This window comes from Capricornis sumatraensis, chromosome 18 (genome assembly GCF_032405125.1).
Source record: "Capricornis sumatraensis isolate serow.1 chromosome 18, serow.2, whole genome shotgun sequence".
NCBI classification, from domain to species: Eukaryota; Metazoa; Chordata; class Mammalia; order Artiodactyla; family Bovidae; genus Capricornis; species Capricornis sumatraensis.
The window spans coordinates 45,965,651-45,985,104 of NC_091086.1; the positions used below are offsets into that span (position 1 = coordinate 45,965,651).

A 19,454-nucleotide genomic window follows, 5' to 3' on the forward strand; every position below is an offset into this window, starting at 1 on the left:
TCTGAGGTGCCTCTCTCAGCCTTTCCTAAGCCATCTGCAGACTTTCACACAAGTACTTTAAGATCACCCTTTCCCTTGTCCGGGAATGGCTAGGAAGTCAGTACGTCAGCATAAGAATTCTTTGTTGATAAATAACGCTCTGGGAGCAGGCTGGTGCCTGTGTGTTAATCATGAGGGTCACTGACAGGCTGTCTCCTGTTCCTGGACTTTGAACACTCCTGCTAAACACTTGCTCTGAGGTCCCAGTTCCCAAGTCCTGGCTTTGCTCTTGGAAATGGATACCTGGCCTCCCTGACCTCTGCTGCTACCACCCACTTCCTGTCCTTTGGTTTACTTAGGATTCCACTGTAACCACAGGCATCTTACCATATCCTTGCTAGGCCTGAGCCGAGACTGCACCTGGCTACCCTTGTTCTCAGTCTCTTGCCTCACTATCCTGGACTTCTTGTTGCCCAAAAGGTATTATCCTGAAACCTTTCAGGAGAAATAAAAAACTGTTTGTTAATTAAAAGAACGACACAGCAACAGAAAGATCCAACATCAATTTTCAGTTTAAAGCCAGGAGCACAAATACTCCAAGGAAGTATTTAGTGACCCATGTGTGGAACTGGAAGGTGGGCTGGCTACCCACTATGCTCTGCTCTGTTTTCTCCCACTTACAAAGAAATATTAACACCTTCCTTCACTTCATGGCCTTCAGTCTGAAGTTAAGGAAGAGTTTCTCTAATCATGGACATATATATTTGAAAATGGAAAACCTTGTGGTTTTTTATTTTACCTTTTTCCCCTTAATCAGCTGAGCTATTTTCTTCTGGGATTGGGCCAGTTTCTCCCTGGGAGGAGACATACGGTCTATGACCTTCTCCTCGACTTTGGTGTCTTCCTCACTCTCTTCAGATCCACTAGTGGGAGATGACTCATCTATTCGCTGATGTTCTGGGATCTTCGTCTGCTGGGACCTGTGGGTACCAGAGAGGGACATGGAGTGAGGTTTGACCTTTGCATATCTCAAACAAGGTGGCACTGAAGGACAGAGCCCTCCCAACTGGGGGCTGGGGATATGATCTTTAAAACAGACCTGAAGAATAAAGCCAGGTAGCAAACTCATGTCACCTGCAAAACCCAGAATTAGAACAGCAATGTAGTGGTTCACATGAGACAGATTTGTTGAACTACCCACTCAGCTGCAACTCTGCGGCTTACCAACCATAAGACCTTAAGTAAGCCATTAATCTGTTTCTCTGTAAAATGAAGTCAATATGAACATTCACCTGATGAGGTTATGGGATTAAGTCAGGTAATACTCATAAATCACTTAGCACAGTGCCTGCTATTTAGTAAGTGCTCTTTTAACATTAGCTATTATTATTTTATGAGCTCCATGACTTCAGGATGTTGAATTGGAAGATCTCCAAGATTCCTAGTGTTCTAAATTCTGATCCAAACCAGGGGCAAAAATGGACACAGTGAAATAAGGTAAAGGGAACTAACATTTTGAGGTTGGAACTTCACATGTCCTCTTTAAAATTTCTTAAAAGCTTCAATATAAACCCTAACTAAAGAGGATGTGGTCTTACCAAGAAGGGAGGGGAACACACACTGGGTCAATTGCAGATTCAGGAGAGAAATGACCTTTTCAATTATTAGGGGAAAAAAAAATAAACCAAAAATGTGTTGGAAAAAGAGCTGAGTGGGTTGAAAAATCTTCTTCCTCTTCCCCAGCACCCCTATCCCACCCGCTTACACACACATACACACATACACACATATACACACATGTATACACACAGACAACATAAATCTCAGATTTCAGTGCTAAACAGAATTATGAATGGGTAATTGATGTGATAAAGTCCAAAGAGTGAATCTATGTTAACAAAAGAAATAACCATATCCTAACTCTACCAGAAAAATCATAAAGTGATCCAGAAGAAATAGAATTCTAAGATCTTAAGAGGAACAGCAGAAATTTTAATTATAAGTAAGTTTCCCCAAAGAATCACCTTTGTAATCATGATAGTTTTTAAAAGCTCAACAATTGCATAGTTTTCAAAATAAATTTTACCTTCCTTTTCCACTAATTAGATAAGTAATGAATGCTTGCTGTAAGAATACAAGAAGGAGAAAATTTAGAAGGAAAATAAATGTCAAATGTAACCTTTTACACCAGGTTCAAATAAATGACATGTTAATATCCATCCAGAGTTCTGTTCTAAATAATCTATATTTATTTAGGCATGTGGGTAAACCATGTGGACAGGGCAGCAACATTTCTTTAGGCCCAGGCCCAGGCCCTGGCAGGACTGCGCTCAGTCCACAAACAGCAGTGTGCTTTCAGACGATGTGGAAAAACTCAATGGAAAAGGGAGAGAAGCCTGGCGGAGCCATGAAATTGGGAAATAGGAGTTAAACTTGCCTGATCTCTGCCTGGTGAATTCCATACTCCTCCAAGACCCAAATGGAGTGTCACCTCTGCTGGAAGTACTGCACTGGAGTAGTGGTACAAACACCCTCTACAGGCTTGCCAAAGTTTCCTCCAACTTCGACTCACACTACAGTCTTTTTCAAAATTTGTTTTGTTTCTGAGTCTTCTTTGCTTCCTAGTAAGTAAAATCACCTGGGCTGGGACTGAGTCTCATTTGTTTCTAAGAAACCCTGATATCTGGGTCACAGCAGGAAAAAATAACTGCTTGTTTAATGATGAACAAATGACTGGAAAAAGGAAGTGTAAGGTCTTCAAGATGCCTGAAAAAGACTGATGATAGAGGAAATCTGTGGCAAGAGAGCCTAACTCAAGAAACTCACAGAAAGAAAACTTAGTCCCTCAACAGAAGACCTTGCTTAGGCTGTATATTTCATATACCTGGAGCAGAAGTTCAACCTATTGGGGTCACCAAAAATATTATTAACTTTTGATATGAAAAACAAGCCCAAAATAAGCCCAAGCTTTAATAGCAGGGCCTCAAAGGAAGAAGAAATATTCAAGTCTTGATAAATAACTTGAGACTGCAAAGCCCTGAACTAGCTTTGAACTTGTTGCTGTGAAAGGTAAGAAAGATACCTGGAGAATACTGACCAGATAGATATCTCAAAGGATAGTCAGAATAAAAAGATTAGGCCAGGGATTTCCCTGGTGGTCCAGTGGGTAAGGCTCTGCACTTCCAAAGCAAAGAATGCAGGTTTGATTCCTGGTCTGGGAACTAAGATTCCATGTGCTGCATGACCAAAAATATTAAAAAAAAAAAAAAGTTAAATGAATGATCTGCCCTGCTCAGCTTCTAACTTATTCTATATATTGCCATCATAAATGTGAATTCTTACTAGTAAAATTAGATATGAATTATCTGACTATTTCCAAGATACTCTACTATGTACTCAACATTTTTTCTTTTTCTAAAAAATACTAATTTTATTATTTATTCGGCTACATTGGGTCTTAGTTGAAGCATGCAGGTTCTTCACTGCATCATGCAGGATCTTTCATTTTGGTGCATAAACTCTCAAGTTGTGATGAGTGGGCTCAGTTGCTCCATGGGGAATGTGGAATCTTAGTTTCCCGACCAGGATTTGAACCCATTTCCCCTGCACTGAAACGCAGATTCTTAACCACTAGAACACCATAAAAATTCCTGAACTCTACATTTTTAACTTCAATTTTTATAGTTATATAATCCTTAAAATATTTTATAAGATGGTACAGAATGAATTACACTAACATGTTAACCACTAGACACACTTGGCTGTTAAGCACATGAAATGTAGCTGGCCTGAACTGACATCTGCTGCAGTGTAAAATACACACTGAATTTCAAAGACTTAATATGAAGAAAAATATTTCATTAATTATTTTATATAATATTACGTATATATCGATATATAGTATTTACATTTACCTATTTCTTTTTATTTTTTAATATGGCTACTTAAAATTTAATATTAGATTTTTGGCTAGCATTATATTTCTACTTGATAGCATCGGTATAGAGCAATGGTTCTCAACCAACGATGATATTGCTCCCAGGGGATATTTGGCAATGTCAGGAGATTACTTCGCTTGTCACAATGGGGGCGGAGCTACTGACATCTCATAGGTAGAGGCCAAGGATGTTACAATGCACAGGACAGCCCCACAACAAATAATTATCTAATCCAAAATGTCAACAGTGTCAAGGTTGAAAAGCCCTAGTATAGAGAAGTGGTTAAAGAACAGACTCTGAAGTCAGACTACCCGGTTTGAACAGCACTTACTAGCTATATGATTTTGGGCAAACTGCCCAACCTTTCTTTAATTTATACTCGTCATCTAAAAAATGGGGTAATTACAGTACCTCCCTCACAGAGTTGTTGGAGAAATTAATTGAGTTAGTATATATAAGTACCTAGAACAGTGCCTGGCACATAGTATTTGCTCAATAAGTATTAGTTGCTATGTGTAAAATTTTTAATTTACTTATTGTTTATTTCATGAAGGGCTTCCCTGATGGCTCAGACAGCAAAGACTCTGCCTGAAATGTGGGACACCTGGGTTCCATCCCTGAGTTGGGACAATCCCCTAGAGAAGAGAATAGCTACTCACTCCAGAATTCTTTTCTGAAGAATCCCAGGGACAAAGAAGCCTGGTGGGCTACAGTCCATGCAGTCACAAAGAGTTGGACACAACAGAGACTATTTCATGAAACAATTTCAATTTGCTCATTAACTTTTTAATTCTCCATGACTTTATCAATCTTGTTAAAATTATCTTTGTAAAAAAAAAAAAAGAGTTGAAACCTCCCTTAAATTAGGAAAAAACATTCCTTTTCCATCTTGCATAGGTTGCATGTGTGTGTGTTCCAACTAAGTCTTCTCCAACTCTTTGTGACCCCATGGACTGTAGCCTGCTAGGCTCCTCTGTCCCTGGGATATCCCAGGCAAGAATATTGGGGTGCATTGCCATTTCCTTCTCCAGGGAATCTTCCCAAACCAGGGATTGAACTCACAACTCCTGCATTGGCAGGCAGGTTCTCTACCACTGAGCCACCAGGGAAACCCTTGTATAGGTTGCCTAAGTACAAATGGGCATTATAGCGGAACTGTTATTAGAAAACAACACAGAATCTCAATCTTCCCTATAACATGCATGCAAAACTTCTCACCAAGACTGGCCTTAGGTGGAGGTCCCACAGGGAACTCTGCTCAGTGTTATGTGGCAGTCTGAATGGGAGAAGAATTGAGTTTAGGGGAGAATGGATACATGTATATGTATGGATGAGTCCCTTCACTGTCCACCTGAAACTATCATAGCCTTGTTAATTAGCTATACTTCAATACAAAGTAAAAAAATGTAATAAAAAAGTCTACCAAATTTGAACACACTTTTAAAGAACATAAAATGTAAACACTGAAAAACAAAATCTTTTCATATTTTAAAAAAAGTGAAGGTCCCAGTGTATCAGGCCAGTGGAAAGTGATGCTAAGACTCTGTGGCACTTACAGATGGAAGCAGAAGTCCCAGTCGGTGTCACTGGTGACAGTTGGGATGCGGATGGGGCTGGCTCGCATCTTCTTCCTACGAAGAATCACGTGTGAGGTTAGCTTTGGAAGAAAACACTTAGAAGTCTGTTCTATTTTCCCTCTGTTGGATGCTATTAGCATTAAACTGAAACTGCCCAAATATATAACCCATCTTAAATCCACAAATAGACTACACACACACTCATGAATGGTGGACCTGGAAAGCAGAAATTAAAGACATTTGCCAAATTGAATCCCTGAGTTAAATTTCTATTGTTTAACTTTTACTCCACATTACCTCCCAAATCTCTGACCTTTCTTACCCCTTAAGCCAACATATTTACATCTCCTGAATCATGGAAACTGTGATCTCCTACTCAAGTCAGATATTGTTTTTGCAGATGATCAGCTCTCACGACTAACATACTAACAAACAATGTGTTAATTCTTCATGTCCCTAGAGACGTCTCACTGTTTAGGTGATCCTAGTTAAGGAGCTAAAACACATGCATCTATTTTGATTGCTGTCATTAACTGATGGAGGAAATAGTGAAAACTGATGGCAAAAAAAGAAAAAAATGATTTATATTATTTTCTAAATTGAACGCTCGTGGCTATCCCCGTTACTTCAATCCAATCCAAACGGAATGCAATTATTTATGAACATTAGCACCCACCAAGTCTCTCCTAATTTCACCCTGCAGAAAGTCACTCATTCCCACCTGAGCCCTGAATAGGTCTCTATCTAAGGCTGCACCCAAAGACGAAAAGGGAAGATTCACTAATTTGTCTTTCTATTCTCTACTTTCAAAACTGTAGCCGGTGACTTCCCTGGTGGTCCAGTGGCTCCACACTGCCAAAGCAGAGGGTCCAGGTTCAATCAAAACTGTTGCCAGGGGGAGAGGTCCAAACATAGACACACACACCCATAAATATATATATATATACACACACATATATATATATATGTATATATATATAAACTGCGGACCAGGGGGAGAGGTTCTGACTTCTCAATCTCCTAAATTCTGTTCCTGTGAGGTTTCCCATGGCCCTGAACTGTAACACCAAATTCTGGCCCCTCTCCAGTGCAAATCGCTTTCTTCTTTTCTACAGTTGTCTCATCTTCGTAAACCTGAACACCACATTTCAAGCGCCGTCGGAGGTTCCCCCTGGCTTCTTGTCAGCGGTGCACCGGCCGCAGAGGCCCTGGCCGGAAGAGAGGGCGAGGGCGGCCGAGAGGCAAGCGTCGCTGGGTACCTGGCGGAGGGCAGAAGGCAAGGAACTAGCCTTCCTGGCACCCTCTGCTCGACTTCCGCGGGGCGCTTCGGTGTACTGGCCTCTGCGGACCTCGTTCAAGGCGCCACAGGTTGCTTTGCGGAAGCGAGACGCTCAGCTAGCTCTGCCTTCCGCGTTCGCAGCCGGGGTTTTGGCTCAGGAGACAATGGTGTTACCATAGGAACGGAATGCAGCAGGCGGCGTTTAGCGTCCGCGCCTGTAGCCATGGCGACGCGGACACTTCCGGTCCTGCGGAATCCCGGGCTGCCCCAGCCAACTACAGCTGTTGCCGCCGCGGAGGCTTTCCGGTCCTCTCAGGCGAGACGAGGGAGTCCAGAGTCTCGTCCTGACACGTCCCTCTCCTGCAGCTCTACCGCCTACTATTGTTTTTCTCAATTTGACTTTATCTCTCGGAGATGAAGGCCCGGAAAGAGGCGATAAATCCCATCGAAGGATGGAATGGGGCCTCGGGCTCCACGACCTTATTTAAAGCTGAGATGTACCCAGGCTGTATTCGGCGACACCCTGCGCCTTCCGCGCTCCCTGCACTCCGCAGTTCCCCGGGTGTTCTGTCTCAGGCACGGGGAGGAAAGCCTCAGAACTATTGACGGTGCTGGCACCGTCTGTGTTGCCTCTCCTGGTAAAATTCGCGCTACACGTGAGTAGGGGAGCGGAGTGTAGGGAGTCTGTTGCTTAAGAAATGGTCCACTAGTTTTGCTAATGATTGGCAGTTCAGAGAATATTTTCCAGGGTACAGGGCACACTTGGCAAACACTACATAGCGCAGTTATACACCATGTAGCTTTATCCTACCCACCTTCAGTGGCCTGAAAGACACACAGTGAAAACAATCATTTAGATCTGCCAGGTGAAGGGGCAGTTGTGGTCAATACACAAATAAATGGCACTGGCTCAAGTAGCCTTGTGTTTAAGGAGTTGTCATCAACCCCACAATGAGTTAGGGGCCTATGACAAGTCAAAGAGCAAGCTCAGTAGAGGGAAAATATTTACCAAGAACTTGACAGGTGGTGTTTACGTTTAGTGTTTGTTCTTTCCAGTTCCTTGGTTGAAGTTTAATAGCTGCTGCTCCAGGACTGCCAAGATAGCCTTTCTGGAGTTAGGTTGGAGGAGCTGTTTAAGTGAGTTTCCTTTAATATCCCAGAAGTTTAAACCTGGATGACCTATTCAAGCTTAAATCTCTACCCTCAAGCTCCTGAGCCAGATTTTCAGAAAGATCCCACCTGCTTTATTCTGTTTCCTAAAAGAATCCTCAGCATGAAACTACGATGAGAGCACTGGTCTGGGCTTTGAAATGGCAGAGTTCTGCTTCGGACTTTGTGCCCTGGGGTAGGTCATAGTCTAGGGGGCTCGATTTTCTCGCCTCTACTGTGAGAGTATTTTCACCACTTGCTTTCTAAAACCCCTTCCAGTTCCAGGATTCTGTGAGGGTAAACCAGAGATTTTTGTGATTCTATGAATAATATTTAACATGTGTGAGGATAAAAAGGAAGAACTTGTTTCCTGTTCTCTGACACATCTCCCTTGCCCTTGTTACAAGTTGGTCTTCGTTGAAGAGTTTTAATGTTCTGTCATTGTTGGAAGTGCCTATGAGATTGTTTCCAAGAGTAATATACCTTCTCTTTCCTTAACACTTGCTTTGCTGGTCCTCTTGGGAAGTGAGGTGCTGGAACAGCCACTGAATTCTCGTTCCTAAAGCCAACACTCTGGTGCCATCTCCGTTTAATTAGTTCTAACCAGAAGCACGTTGCCCTCATCTGTAAAATTAGAAATCAGATGAAAAGAACTTGAAGACTCTTAGAATTCTAAACCTGTGACTTTTTTTCTTTCCTTGCATTTCAACCTTGGCTACAAATGTAAGCTTAGTTATGGAGCTGCAGAAGAGGGGAATATCACCACGTCCTGGAGTCTGCAGGAATCCTTAGGATGGATGGCCAAGCAAGGGTTCTTGGCTTAGTGCAAGAGAGAATCCAAGAGCAAGCCACAGTAAAGGGAAAGCAAATTTATTTAGAGAGATACACCTTCCATAGGTAGAATGCAGTCAGCTCAGTGAGAGCGACCTCAGGGCACGGGGCCATAGGATTTTATGGTCTAAGTAATTTCATAGGGAGGAATCTTGCTATTTCCGGAAGTGTTGGTCGTTCAGTCATGTCTCTTTGTGATCTCATGGACTGTAGCCCACCAGGCTCCTCAGTCCATGGGATATCCCAGGCAAGAACTCTAAAGTGTGTTGCCATTCCCTTCTCCAGGGGATCTTCCCAACCTGGGTCTCCTGCATTGCAGGCAGATTCTTTACCATCTGAGCCACCAGTATAGGGATTTCCCAGGAACTGGGCCACTGCCCACTGTTGGGCCTTTTATGGCCCACGTCGGAACTGGCATGGCATAAGGGGAGTGATTTCTAGTATTACAATGAAGGTATAATGAGCTAAAGATCAATGACCCGGCTACTCTTAAAGCCACCTTGGTTTCAGCTGGTCTTTATTGCATCCCAGCAGCCTCACTCCATCATCAAGCATTTGTGTCCTGCCCTTTCCCTTCTGTCTCAATAGTAGCTATGCTTCAGTTCTGTTTACTGACTCTGAATTGAAATGCTAGTAATCTGGGACAGTGCTTTTATTAATACAGCCTGTTCACGCAAAGTTCCTCTCTTTATCCTGATTAAGCATTGCTATTGCAGAAATCACATAGAGGAACCAACCATGTGCAGATGGTTCCTTCTACAGTCTTCCAATCCCCAATCAAATGTGATCATCTCCAGATTATTCCAAACCCAGGAACTGTGAAACTTGAGGACAAGGAAATCCAAATAGACTTTCTCATGGACTGTGTAATTTCTTAAAACACATTTTCCGGCCTCTCAAGGCAGGGTTGGATGTCTGTCTTCTGAGTGCCCTTGGTGTCCCATCTGTGGTCTCATAGTCACACACATGAGGCTGTTTGCGCTCCATTTACTTGAGAGTTTCTCCATGTATCTGTCCATCCCTTAAGGAAGAATACCTACTGAATGCCTACCATGTGCCTGACACTGCTCTTTTTAAGCCGTAGGCAAGCAACAGCAGGCAAAGCAATGAATATTTTGCTCTCCTGGAGCTTCTGTTCTACCAGGTGAAGAAAAACATAGGGCTGCTAGTAAACACCGATGTCTCTGCAAGTTAGAAAAAGGCAGATGGCTTAGGGAATAGGCAGCAACTTTGTGTGAATTATGGAGAAGGAAATGGCAACCCCACTCCAGTATTCTTGCCTGGAGAATCCCATGAACAGAGGCGCCTGGCTGGCTACGGTCCATGGTGTTGCAGAGTTGGACATGACTGAAGTGACTGAGCATGCATTGTGTGAATTAGGAGAAAACCTTCTTCTAGCTGGTCTCAGGCCTCTGCTAAGGGGTCCAGCTTTGGGAAAGGGATGAACCACCTTACATGAAAGTAACAAATTATACAAAGAACAACAAAGCCCTGCAAGGGATCTAGGAAGTGATGTGGGCAGCTGGGGAGGGCTGTGCTGGTTTATACAGGGTCGTTAAGGAGGACTTCTCTGACAAGGTGGCATTGAGGAGGGACCACAGGAAATAAGGGAGCAAATCAGGCCAATGTCAAGAAGAGCATTATAGGATGTTAATAGCAAGCGCAAAGGCCTGGGGACAGAGCAAATTTAACCGATTCAAGGAACAACAAAAGGTTCAACTAAGAATGAGAGAAAGAGGACTTCCCTGGTGGTCCAGTGGTTAGGAATCTGCCTGCCAATGCCAGGGACACAGGAGAGGAAACCCAGTTCGATCCCTAGTCCAAGAAGATTCCACATGCCACTAAAACTGTGTGCCACAGCTACTGAGCCCACACACCCTAGAGCCCATGCTGTGCAACAAGGGAAGGCACCACAAAGAGAAGCCCATGCACTGCAGCTGGAGAGCAGCCCCCATTTGCCAAAACTAGAGAAAGCCGGCACACAGCAATGAAGACCCAGCACAGCCAAAAATAAATACGTGGAGAAAGAATGAGAGGAAGAGACAGGAGAATGAGTCAGCCTAAGAGGAGATCATGATGCAGGGCCTTATAAGCAATTCATCCATCTAAATCTCCACCTACCCACCCATCCAGTGAACATGGAATGTCTGCTCGGTGACAGAGCCACCGATGTGAGGTCCTGTGAGCAGGAGCTTTATATTCACCACTGAACCTTTAGCATCCAGCAGAGTGCCTGGCTTATTACTCATATTCAATAACAGTAAACTGTGTCATCTTCAGGAGCTCCCCATTATTGGAGGTTCTGGCCTCTGTTAAGTCTTGCTGCTGTAACGAGTCATCACAAACTTAGCAGCTTAAAACGACAGGAATTTATTATCTCCTCCTTTTGGCTGGGCTAGAGGCTCTCAACAAGAATTGTTTTCTTGCCTTTTCCAGCTACTAGAAACCACCCACCTTCCTTGGTTCTCAGCTCTTCTTCCATCTTGACAGTCAGCAGTATAGCATCTTTAAATCTCTGACTCCTTCCTTTGCTTTATAAGAGCCTTTTGATTACAGCAGGCTCACCCAGATAACCCAGGATAATCTCTGTATCAGGCTAATCAGGTCAGCTGATTAACAACTTTAATTCTATCTGAGAACTTAATTTTCCTTTGCCATATAACATAAACTATTTAAATTCCCAGGAATTGGGACATGAGCCTCTTTGGGAGGGTGTTATTCTGCCTATGAAGAGTGTGTTTGCTGCTGCTGCTAAGTTGCTTCAGTCGTGTCCCACTCTGTGCGACCCCATGGACAGCAGCCCACCAGGCTCCCCCGTCCCTGGGATTCTCCAGGCAAGAACACTGGAGTGGGTTGCCATTTCCTTCTCCAATACATGAAAGTGAAAAGTGAAAGTGAAGTTGCTCAGTCATGTCCGACCCTCAGCGTCCCCATGGACTGTAGCCTTCCAGGCTCCTCCATCCATGGGATTTTCCAGGCAAGAGTACTGGAGTGGGGTGCAATTTAACCTGACACAAATGTATAGGTTTAAAAACATCTGATGGTGACACACAGGTAACTCTTACTACCCTTCTCCTTTGTTAAATCCTACATTATTTGACTGTGTCTTGCTCCTCTCTCTCCCCTCCACATTCTCCACTAACAATCTGGTACATCCAGTCACCCTTCTTGAAATAGTTTCTTCCCATTTTTAGGGCTTGGCTTATAGTGAGTGTGCAGAAATGACTCTTCCCTTCTACCCACCTCCATCTCTTAAGGATTTACTCCTCAAGGGAGTCTTTTCATCTACTGGAACCCACCCACATCGATTGCTCCCTACCAGCTCCTGTTGGCCCAATTATGGCGACTGTCATCGATGCGCTTTTGTCCTTTGGTTCACAAATGTGCCACACACTCCCTGAATGCTTGACAGTTCCCTGCCCTGAGCAGGTAAACAGAAACTGCTCCCATGAACACCTCTGTCTATTGCTTTTTTCAGCTCAGTCTCTGCCTTGCAGTCTGCCTTTTAAACCTTACATCACCCCCATCTTGGCTGGGTGGTGTTTCAACTGCTGTCAGCGCCCAGCATTCCAGTTATGCCACATGGCAAAAGGTCATGTGTCAACATATTTTGGGAGCATTTTCCCCACACAGCACATCATGTGTTGATCTTAAGATCGGTGAGTTGAATTATTAAAGGCTTTGCAGTCAGTCTGAAAGTTTACGTAAGAAAATCAAGTTGATGACTCTTATGTAACCCATGTGAAGAAAAAGGCCATTCTTTCTCACTGACTGTGATGATCCACATGCTATTCTACTTTTTCCTTCTCTGCATTCCTGTATCACCTGATGGAGGCCAGTGTGCAAACAGACAATTTGAAAATTACCCAAACGATGCTCACACATATACGTACAGACATTTATTCATAACATAGTCATCACATCAGTTTTAGGGCTGCAAAATACTGGAAGCAGACTAAATGCCCATCAGTGAGGAGCTAGTTTAATAAAATACAGCACAATTATACTATGAATCATTATGCAACAGTTAAAAAGGATGAGATTTGTGTGCTGACAAACAACAATCTTGGATATTTTAGGTGGAAAAAGTATGGTCCTGAAGAATGAATGAAGTTTCCATATTTAAAGAGGAAAGTAAAGGGGTGGCCAAAATGTTCATTAAGATCCAATACATATCGACACAGACTGTCCTAAGTCATTCAAGAAACTAAACAGTTGTTGCTTCTGGGGAGGTCAACTAAGGATCAGAAGGAGAGACTTACTTTCAGTTTATCTCATTTATCCTACAATTATACTGTGATATAGAATCATTGAGGGATGACTGTTTCTTTTCTTACCCTGCCGTTGGCATATGACAGTTCTTTCCATTTAAGAATCCTGGTTTGGATTTATCTAGGTTAAGTCCTCATTTGAGTGTCCCCAAGAAATTATTTTCTGAGTTGAATGGTTGGCCTCTGTCGAGGTAAGCTCTTCTGAGGGAGCATGCACTTGATAACTTAAAATAACAGTAGCCCTCAGACATTATATTTTCACATTATTTTCATTGGTATCTTTTGTCCTTTTTCTTTTCAGAGGGAGGAGGTGAGCGAGGGTTCAGTCGAGTATTATGGTATGCCTTGGCAGCAGGAGCTGAGAGGCAGCAGAACTGTGTTGTAAGCAAAGGGAGATGGCCTTGTTGCACTGTGCTATGAAGAATGTGAGCTACTTAAATAACTGCACCCATTTCATTGTCATCTGGTGTTTTAATTATGATTTCAACCTGCAAGAATTCACCCTGCTACTGCTAAGTCACTTCAGTCGTGTCTGACTCTGTGCGACCCCGTAGATGGCAGCCCACCAGGCTCTCTCATCCCTGGGATTCTCCAGGCAAGAACACTGGAGTGGGTTGCCATTTCCTTCTCCAATGCATGAAAGTGAAAAGTGAAAGTGTAGTCACTCAGTCGTGTCCGACTCTTAGCAACCCCATGGACTGCAGCCTACCAGGCTCCTCCATCCATGGGATTTTCCAGGCAAGAGTACTGGAGTGGGTTGCCATTGCCTTCTCCGAAGACTTCACCCTACAGGGTTTTTTTTTTTCAGGAATGAATTAACTTTGTAATGTGACAGGATAATGTATCTGACTTTTTAAAAATAAACCATGTGTATGTTTTCAGGCTTCATAGGTGGTACTAGTGGTAAAGAACACACCTGCCAATGCAGGAGACAGGAGAGACACAAGTTCAATCCCTGGGTCAGGAAGATCCCCTGGAGGAGGGTGTGGCAACCCACTTCAGTATTCTTGCCTAGAGAATCCCATGGGCAGAGGAGCCTGGAAGGCTACAGTCCATAGGGTCACAAAGAGTCAGACAGGGCTGAAGTGACTTAGCATACATTTTCTACTTTTTCAAAATAGAAGAGGAAAAAAAAATCTAATGGAGGCTTTTAAATAGTTAAAAAAAAAAAAAAAGAGAGAGAGACTGCAGATCAACTGAGAGGCAATTTTCAATGAAATAACTGTGATGCAAGTGTCCAAAAGTGGCTGATTGGGGCAGAGTTCAAGGTGGTCCCAGGAGCTAGAAGACGGGAATGGTATGACATGTTGCGTGAGAGATCGCAGACAATGGCCACCTGCTGAACACGACACAGAGTATAAAAACTGTCGCCCTGAAGTGCTACTGAGCTGATCTTCAGAAGCCTTACAGGGCATGCTAACGAAGGCGCCCAAAATCAACGAGAGAAATGCAAAAGGAAACAAAAGTTTATTTTCTGCAATACTTTTCTGTAAATTACAAAGGCAAAATGCTAAACTACAGCATGTAACTTCAGTATTTAACCAGAGTACTTGAAATAAATATGCATCCTGAAACAAGATAAAAGGCTACACTTTGTCAGGCGTCCTACAAAATGTCTCAAGTTTTACACTCTGCAGCATTTCTGTGTGGGGGTGGGGGGGGTGGTTTTGTGTTTTCTTAAGTGCTGTGACAGAAAGTCCTTTCACATTTTTCTTTGGAGCATGTTCGAAATTGCTGAACTATAAACAACTTAAGAAAAGTAACACCAAGTTTGAAAGCCATTTCTGCTTCGCTGTCGTTGGCCCTCATTCAGCACAGGGCTGCCAAGTGGCCTCTGAGTGCAGGCAGCCCCGTCAGAGCCGGCCTACACTTGACAGTTCTATTCATTAGAGACTTCTGTCTTCAGCTTATATCCCTCAATAAGATCAAGGCCATAAAGGAAGCTGCAAGCAAGTCAGAAACATTTTTAACCTGAAAGTAAAGGGAACAGAGATGTTTTCCCCCAAGACCTCGGCTAGGCACTGTAACGTATACCAGGATTTTTTGTTTCAAAGTAGAAAAACCCACTGGTACTCACAGTCCTTCTCGAGGTAATTTACAGGTGCTGGTAGAGTTGGGGCACTCAGAAATATTCAATGGGCTAAAGAGGATTTACTATATTTAAAGACGTGCTACAGTCCTAAGAACAAATGGCAGAAAGTCTAGGGGTGTTGGTGGCAGCTCATTTTGAGTGGAATATATAACTACCTTCTGCTATAGCTGAAAACGTGGAGAAAAAAGTTATGTATATAAAGTCTTAAGCATGATTACCTAAAAAATACTTTGTTAATATAGTCTAATGTAAATTTCACTTACTTAGGGATTTAGATATGAAAACATCTTTAAGAGCCAATAAAAATATTGTACAGAAAAAAAAAAACACTTTTAAAAAATTGAGGTTAAAAACTATGAGGCATTTCTTTTGGCTGTAAACACACAGTTTACTGTCCCTTGTTGAAACACAAATGTTTGGATTTCCTGAGCTTCGTGGATAACAAACAGCAGGAGGCAAGTTTGCATAGAAAATTTGCAACATGTCAGCTATGCACTTAAGAAAGAACTTTTAAGGACAATTTGCTTTTGTTTTTAAACTTCATATTTAAGTTAATAGTGCTCATCTGATTGTAAGATTGACAAGCAGGGTGGTGAGAAATATAAGGCAGATGGGAAAAAAGATGGAATTAAAGTTTTTAAATCCACAGGATATCATGATGAAGGATCTTAAGCACATAGCGCATAACTAGTGTCATACTAATTTGGTTAGAAATTGAATCGTGTTGTGGGGGGTAGGAAACCAAAGGTAAAGAGAACCCTGCTGTGCTGAATGGCACGGCCCAAGTGTAGGAACAGAAGCACGGCTGCGTGGGGCATCATGTCATGCAGCCATGGAGCCCCTTAGCTAGGCAGGTATCGGGGAAGATACCCCGCTACCAGCGCAGGGACCAGACTCCTGAGCGTGACTGATCCCAGCTCTGGTCACAAGCGGGGGGTGACAGCATCTTTCCCCTCTGCTGCTCTGAAGTCTCTCAGCGGTTCTAAGGAGGACAGTCTTCTCCAGGGACCTGTCCTCCGAAGTCTCTGGAAAGGGAAGAAGTTCTATGATAAGGGTCACAGTGATACCACGAATGAGAACAATGGCAGTGGCTGCCAACAACTCCAGATATAACACAAGGGTGGACAACAAGGGGCCAGCGTCCTGCCAAGGAATCCACTTTACTTCTTCTGGGACTGATTCTTACACATGGTAAGGATTTGCTTCAGTACTTTTTGGACATCTTCATCCATCTGGCCCTAGAAAATTCCAACACAAGACACTCATTAGAATAACCTATGATATCATGCCTTGGACACAACTCACGTGGGATGTTGGGGGGGCTGGCGAGGAAGGAGATGAATAAAAGACAGAGGCTGCTGTCCCATAGGAACGTCAAAATGCAGAAAACAATAGGGGCAGAGGGGAGGCTGAATGCTTGGTAGAAAAGTGAATGTCAAAAAGGTTTAAAATAAAATGACACTCACTAGAACCTAAATCCTGGCACTGCCTCACCTAGGGAGTGAGATGACTGGCAGGCAGAAGCCCTTATTTGTCCTCCTTGATCTTCCCAGGAAATGTGAGCCCTACCCATTCCCACATTTCCAGGAGTAACTGAGGCAAAGTGAGGGCCCTGATCTTTTCGCTCCAGAGGACAAGGAGGCTGGGTCTCCCAGCAGAGCCCTCAACAAAGGGCCTTAACAGAAAATGAGAGCCCGGCCAGTCTCAGAACACTGACCGTCCCAGGAGTGCGACGGCACCAATGGCTCAGCAAATATCCTCAGGCCCAGAAAGTAACCCCCAGACTCCTTCTCCTGATTGGGTGGGGGGTGGGGTGGGGTGTGCAATGGCAACCTCCTCATTCAGCAGTCACCAAAGGAGGCAGCTCCCCATTAACAGGGGAAGGGGCTCCCAACACAAAATGCAAAGCAAAGCAGAAGGTATTTGAAAAAGCTTTCCATTGAAAATCCATCTCCTCAAATTCTCATCCATTCTGTTTAGTTTCAGGACGGGGATCTGGACAAGCCCTGCTGCAGTGTCTCTTTAGGATCCCCAGATATCATACCTGCACAGCGTACAGAAGATGCATCCTGTAAACAGATATCACTTCCTGGTGTTGTTTCTTGCATTCCTAGAAAGAGACAATTTGACATTGTTCAAGAGCTTGTAGTGTGTGAGTCACTCAGTCGTGTCTGACTCTTGAGATCCCATGGACTGGAGCCTGCCAGGCTCCTTTATTCATGGAATTCTCTAGGCAAGAATACTGGAGTAGGTACTCCCTACTCCAGGTTCCCTTCCCCAGGGGATCTTTCTGACCCAAGGATTGAACCCAGGTCTCCAGCATTGCAGGCAGATTCTTTACCATCTGAACCACCATCAGGGGCTTAGGAGACCTTCAAAAAAATCCTAGGAGAGGGCTGTGGCCAAATGCTACCCTAGTGATTCCTTCCAGCAACTAGCACAGGAAGTTTCTGAAATTGCTGTGGACTTGATAGGGTGTGTGGTTTGGAACACTTGTCAATATTCTTAGGGGAAAAAAAAGTCTTTCATATCTTGGCATATGTCAACTCCAGAAGAAAATTCCTGTAAAAAGTAGTTGATAATCCCCATGTTTGTTTAAACAAATATATGTACACATACTTAGGCAAATGTATTCACACAAAGTAAACAACAGGCCAAGGACTACATCAAATGCAGTTACTGTCTCTGAGTGGTTAAATTATAGACAAGGTGTATCTAGAGTAGCTTCTTCAGAGCTGTTTTTTTTTTTAATCTTTCAACTTTTCTACAATGACCAAATATTTATTAATTTAATTTTTAAAATGTAATCTTATAAAAAGAGTTGTTGATTACCTACTGTGTGGCCAGTGGTATGTCATCCCCGGGGAATTCAGTGATTTAGTTATCAGTGTACTGAGGAGGTGAACAGGTGAGACTGGGATGACCCCAGTCTCAAATGGCCCCTCACAGCACAGCTGTTAATGCTTTTATTTCTTCTCGCTGAGATATTATTCCAGTTCCTCTCAGTGACTATTTCAAGGATCTCAACTCGGCTCTTAACTCTTCTAAGAAGAGGCCTTTCTTCCCATTTCTTGATAGAAATGGAAACTATCACATATGGATCACTTAAAAAATCAACTGAAGTCCATCAGTATCTATTCTTACCACCTTCCCATCAATGTCAGATATGAGGTGTCCTTCCCATTCAAGGTCAACCTTGGAAACCTCGATCTTTGAAGTTCATGCCACTAGGAAGTGTACTTGGTAGCTCTCTCTGTGCTGATTCCTCCCACCTCTCGGTTCCCTGCACTCCGTCATTTATAGCTTTGTCTTCTGATCACTGTCTTTCTTTCTGGTCCTGCTTCTGTCATTGCTTGGCTGACTACAGTATCGACATGGATGAACCACCCACCATCCTGGCCTCTCAGTCCCTCAACCTCACCTTCATGACCTGTCTCTCTTCCTTCCAGCCACTCACTCTTACATCCCTGCCTCAGTCATTACTCCAAGATCTCAGTTGAAAGCATCCCACTCCTCCACCTCCATCTCCTGTCTTTCTAGCAAATCTGCATTAGGCTTCCCCTGCCTCCCACTGTTCCTCTTCAGCTCCTGCAGACACCTAGCTCCTTAGTCACTTCTCCACCAGTCAGCCTCCAGCCGTCCACACCTCCACTCCTGCACTTCATTGGAACTGTGCTTGCTACAGCAACCATGGGCCCCCTAAATGCCACATTCTTGCTGCCTCCTACTCATCTAAGATTTGGTACAAGCATCACTTCTTGCAGGAAGCCTTCCAAGACTTACCCAGATTGGCTCTGCACATTGCCTTTCTACACCCACAGCATGCTGGTCATCTCTAAACAAATGCTTACCACACTGAGTACACAGTAAGCCATTATATTCCATGAAAGCAGGGACTGTGTGTTATTCATTTTTATATCATGGACACCTGGTACATTACTGATACATAGAAGCTCATTAAATGCATGTTGGATAATTGTAAGAATGACTATATAAACCATTAGTACTTTATCTATGAGTCTGTTATAACCACTTGGTCAGAAAAATGACCTGCAAAACAGTCAAGAGCATCTTCTCCTTCCCAGACTACTACTCCACTGCTAGAGCTGGTAACATAAAAAAGCTGGTTTTGAACTTTGTGGCCAGATGGAGTAAGGACTGTAGAAACCTGAATTCACTAAGCATCGACCTGTACTGAAGAAATCACAAAATCCAAGTTCATGGAAATGGAAGCCAGCAACAGTCCAGGGTAACCTAATCTTCATGTAGAAAACATCACATACCCTCATCAACTAAAGGGCTTCCCAGATGGCTCAGTGGTAAAGAATGCGCCTGCCA

General features: G+C 43.4%; 2 protein-coding genes across 2 annotated transcripts in view; both read right to left on the reverse strand.

The window, feature by feature from the left end:
- The window catches only part of TTC23L (tetratricopeptide repeat domain 23 like), a 45,459-nt gene extending 39,918 nt beyond the window's left edge, over window positions 1-5,541 (reverse strand). The window contains exons 1-2 of the mRNA XM_068990746.1: window positions 5,474-5,541; window positions 779-959 (exon numbers count right to left, since the gene is read on the reverse strand). Of these exons, the coding sequence (XP_068846847.1) occupies window positions 779-959; window positions 5,474-5,541 (249 nt within the window). The remainder of the gene's footprint in view (window positions 1-778; window positions 960-5,473) is intronic.
- A 9,034-nt stretch (window positions 5,542-14,575) lies between these two features.
- RAI14 (retinoic acid induced 14) overlaps window positions 14,576-19,454 on the reverse strand; it is a 112,655-nt gene continuing 107,776 nt past the window's right edge. Inside the window, exons 18-19 of the mRNA XM_068990523.1 lie at window positions 17,161-17,226; window positions 14,576-16,354 (exon numbers count right to left, since the gene is read on the reverse strand). Of these exons, the coding sequence (XP_068846624.1) occupies window positions 16,277-16,354; window positions 17,161-17,226 (144 nt within the window). The 3' untranslated portion in view covers window positions 14,576-16,276. The remainder of the gene's footprint in view (window positions 16,355-17,160; window positions 17,227-19,454) is intronic.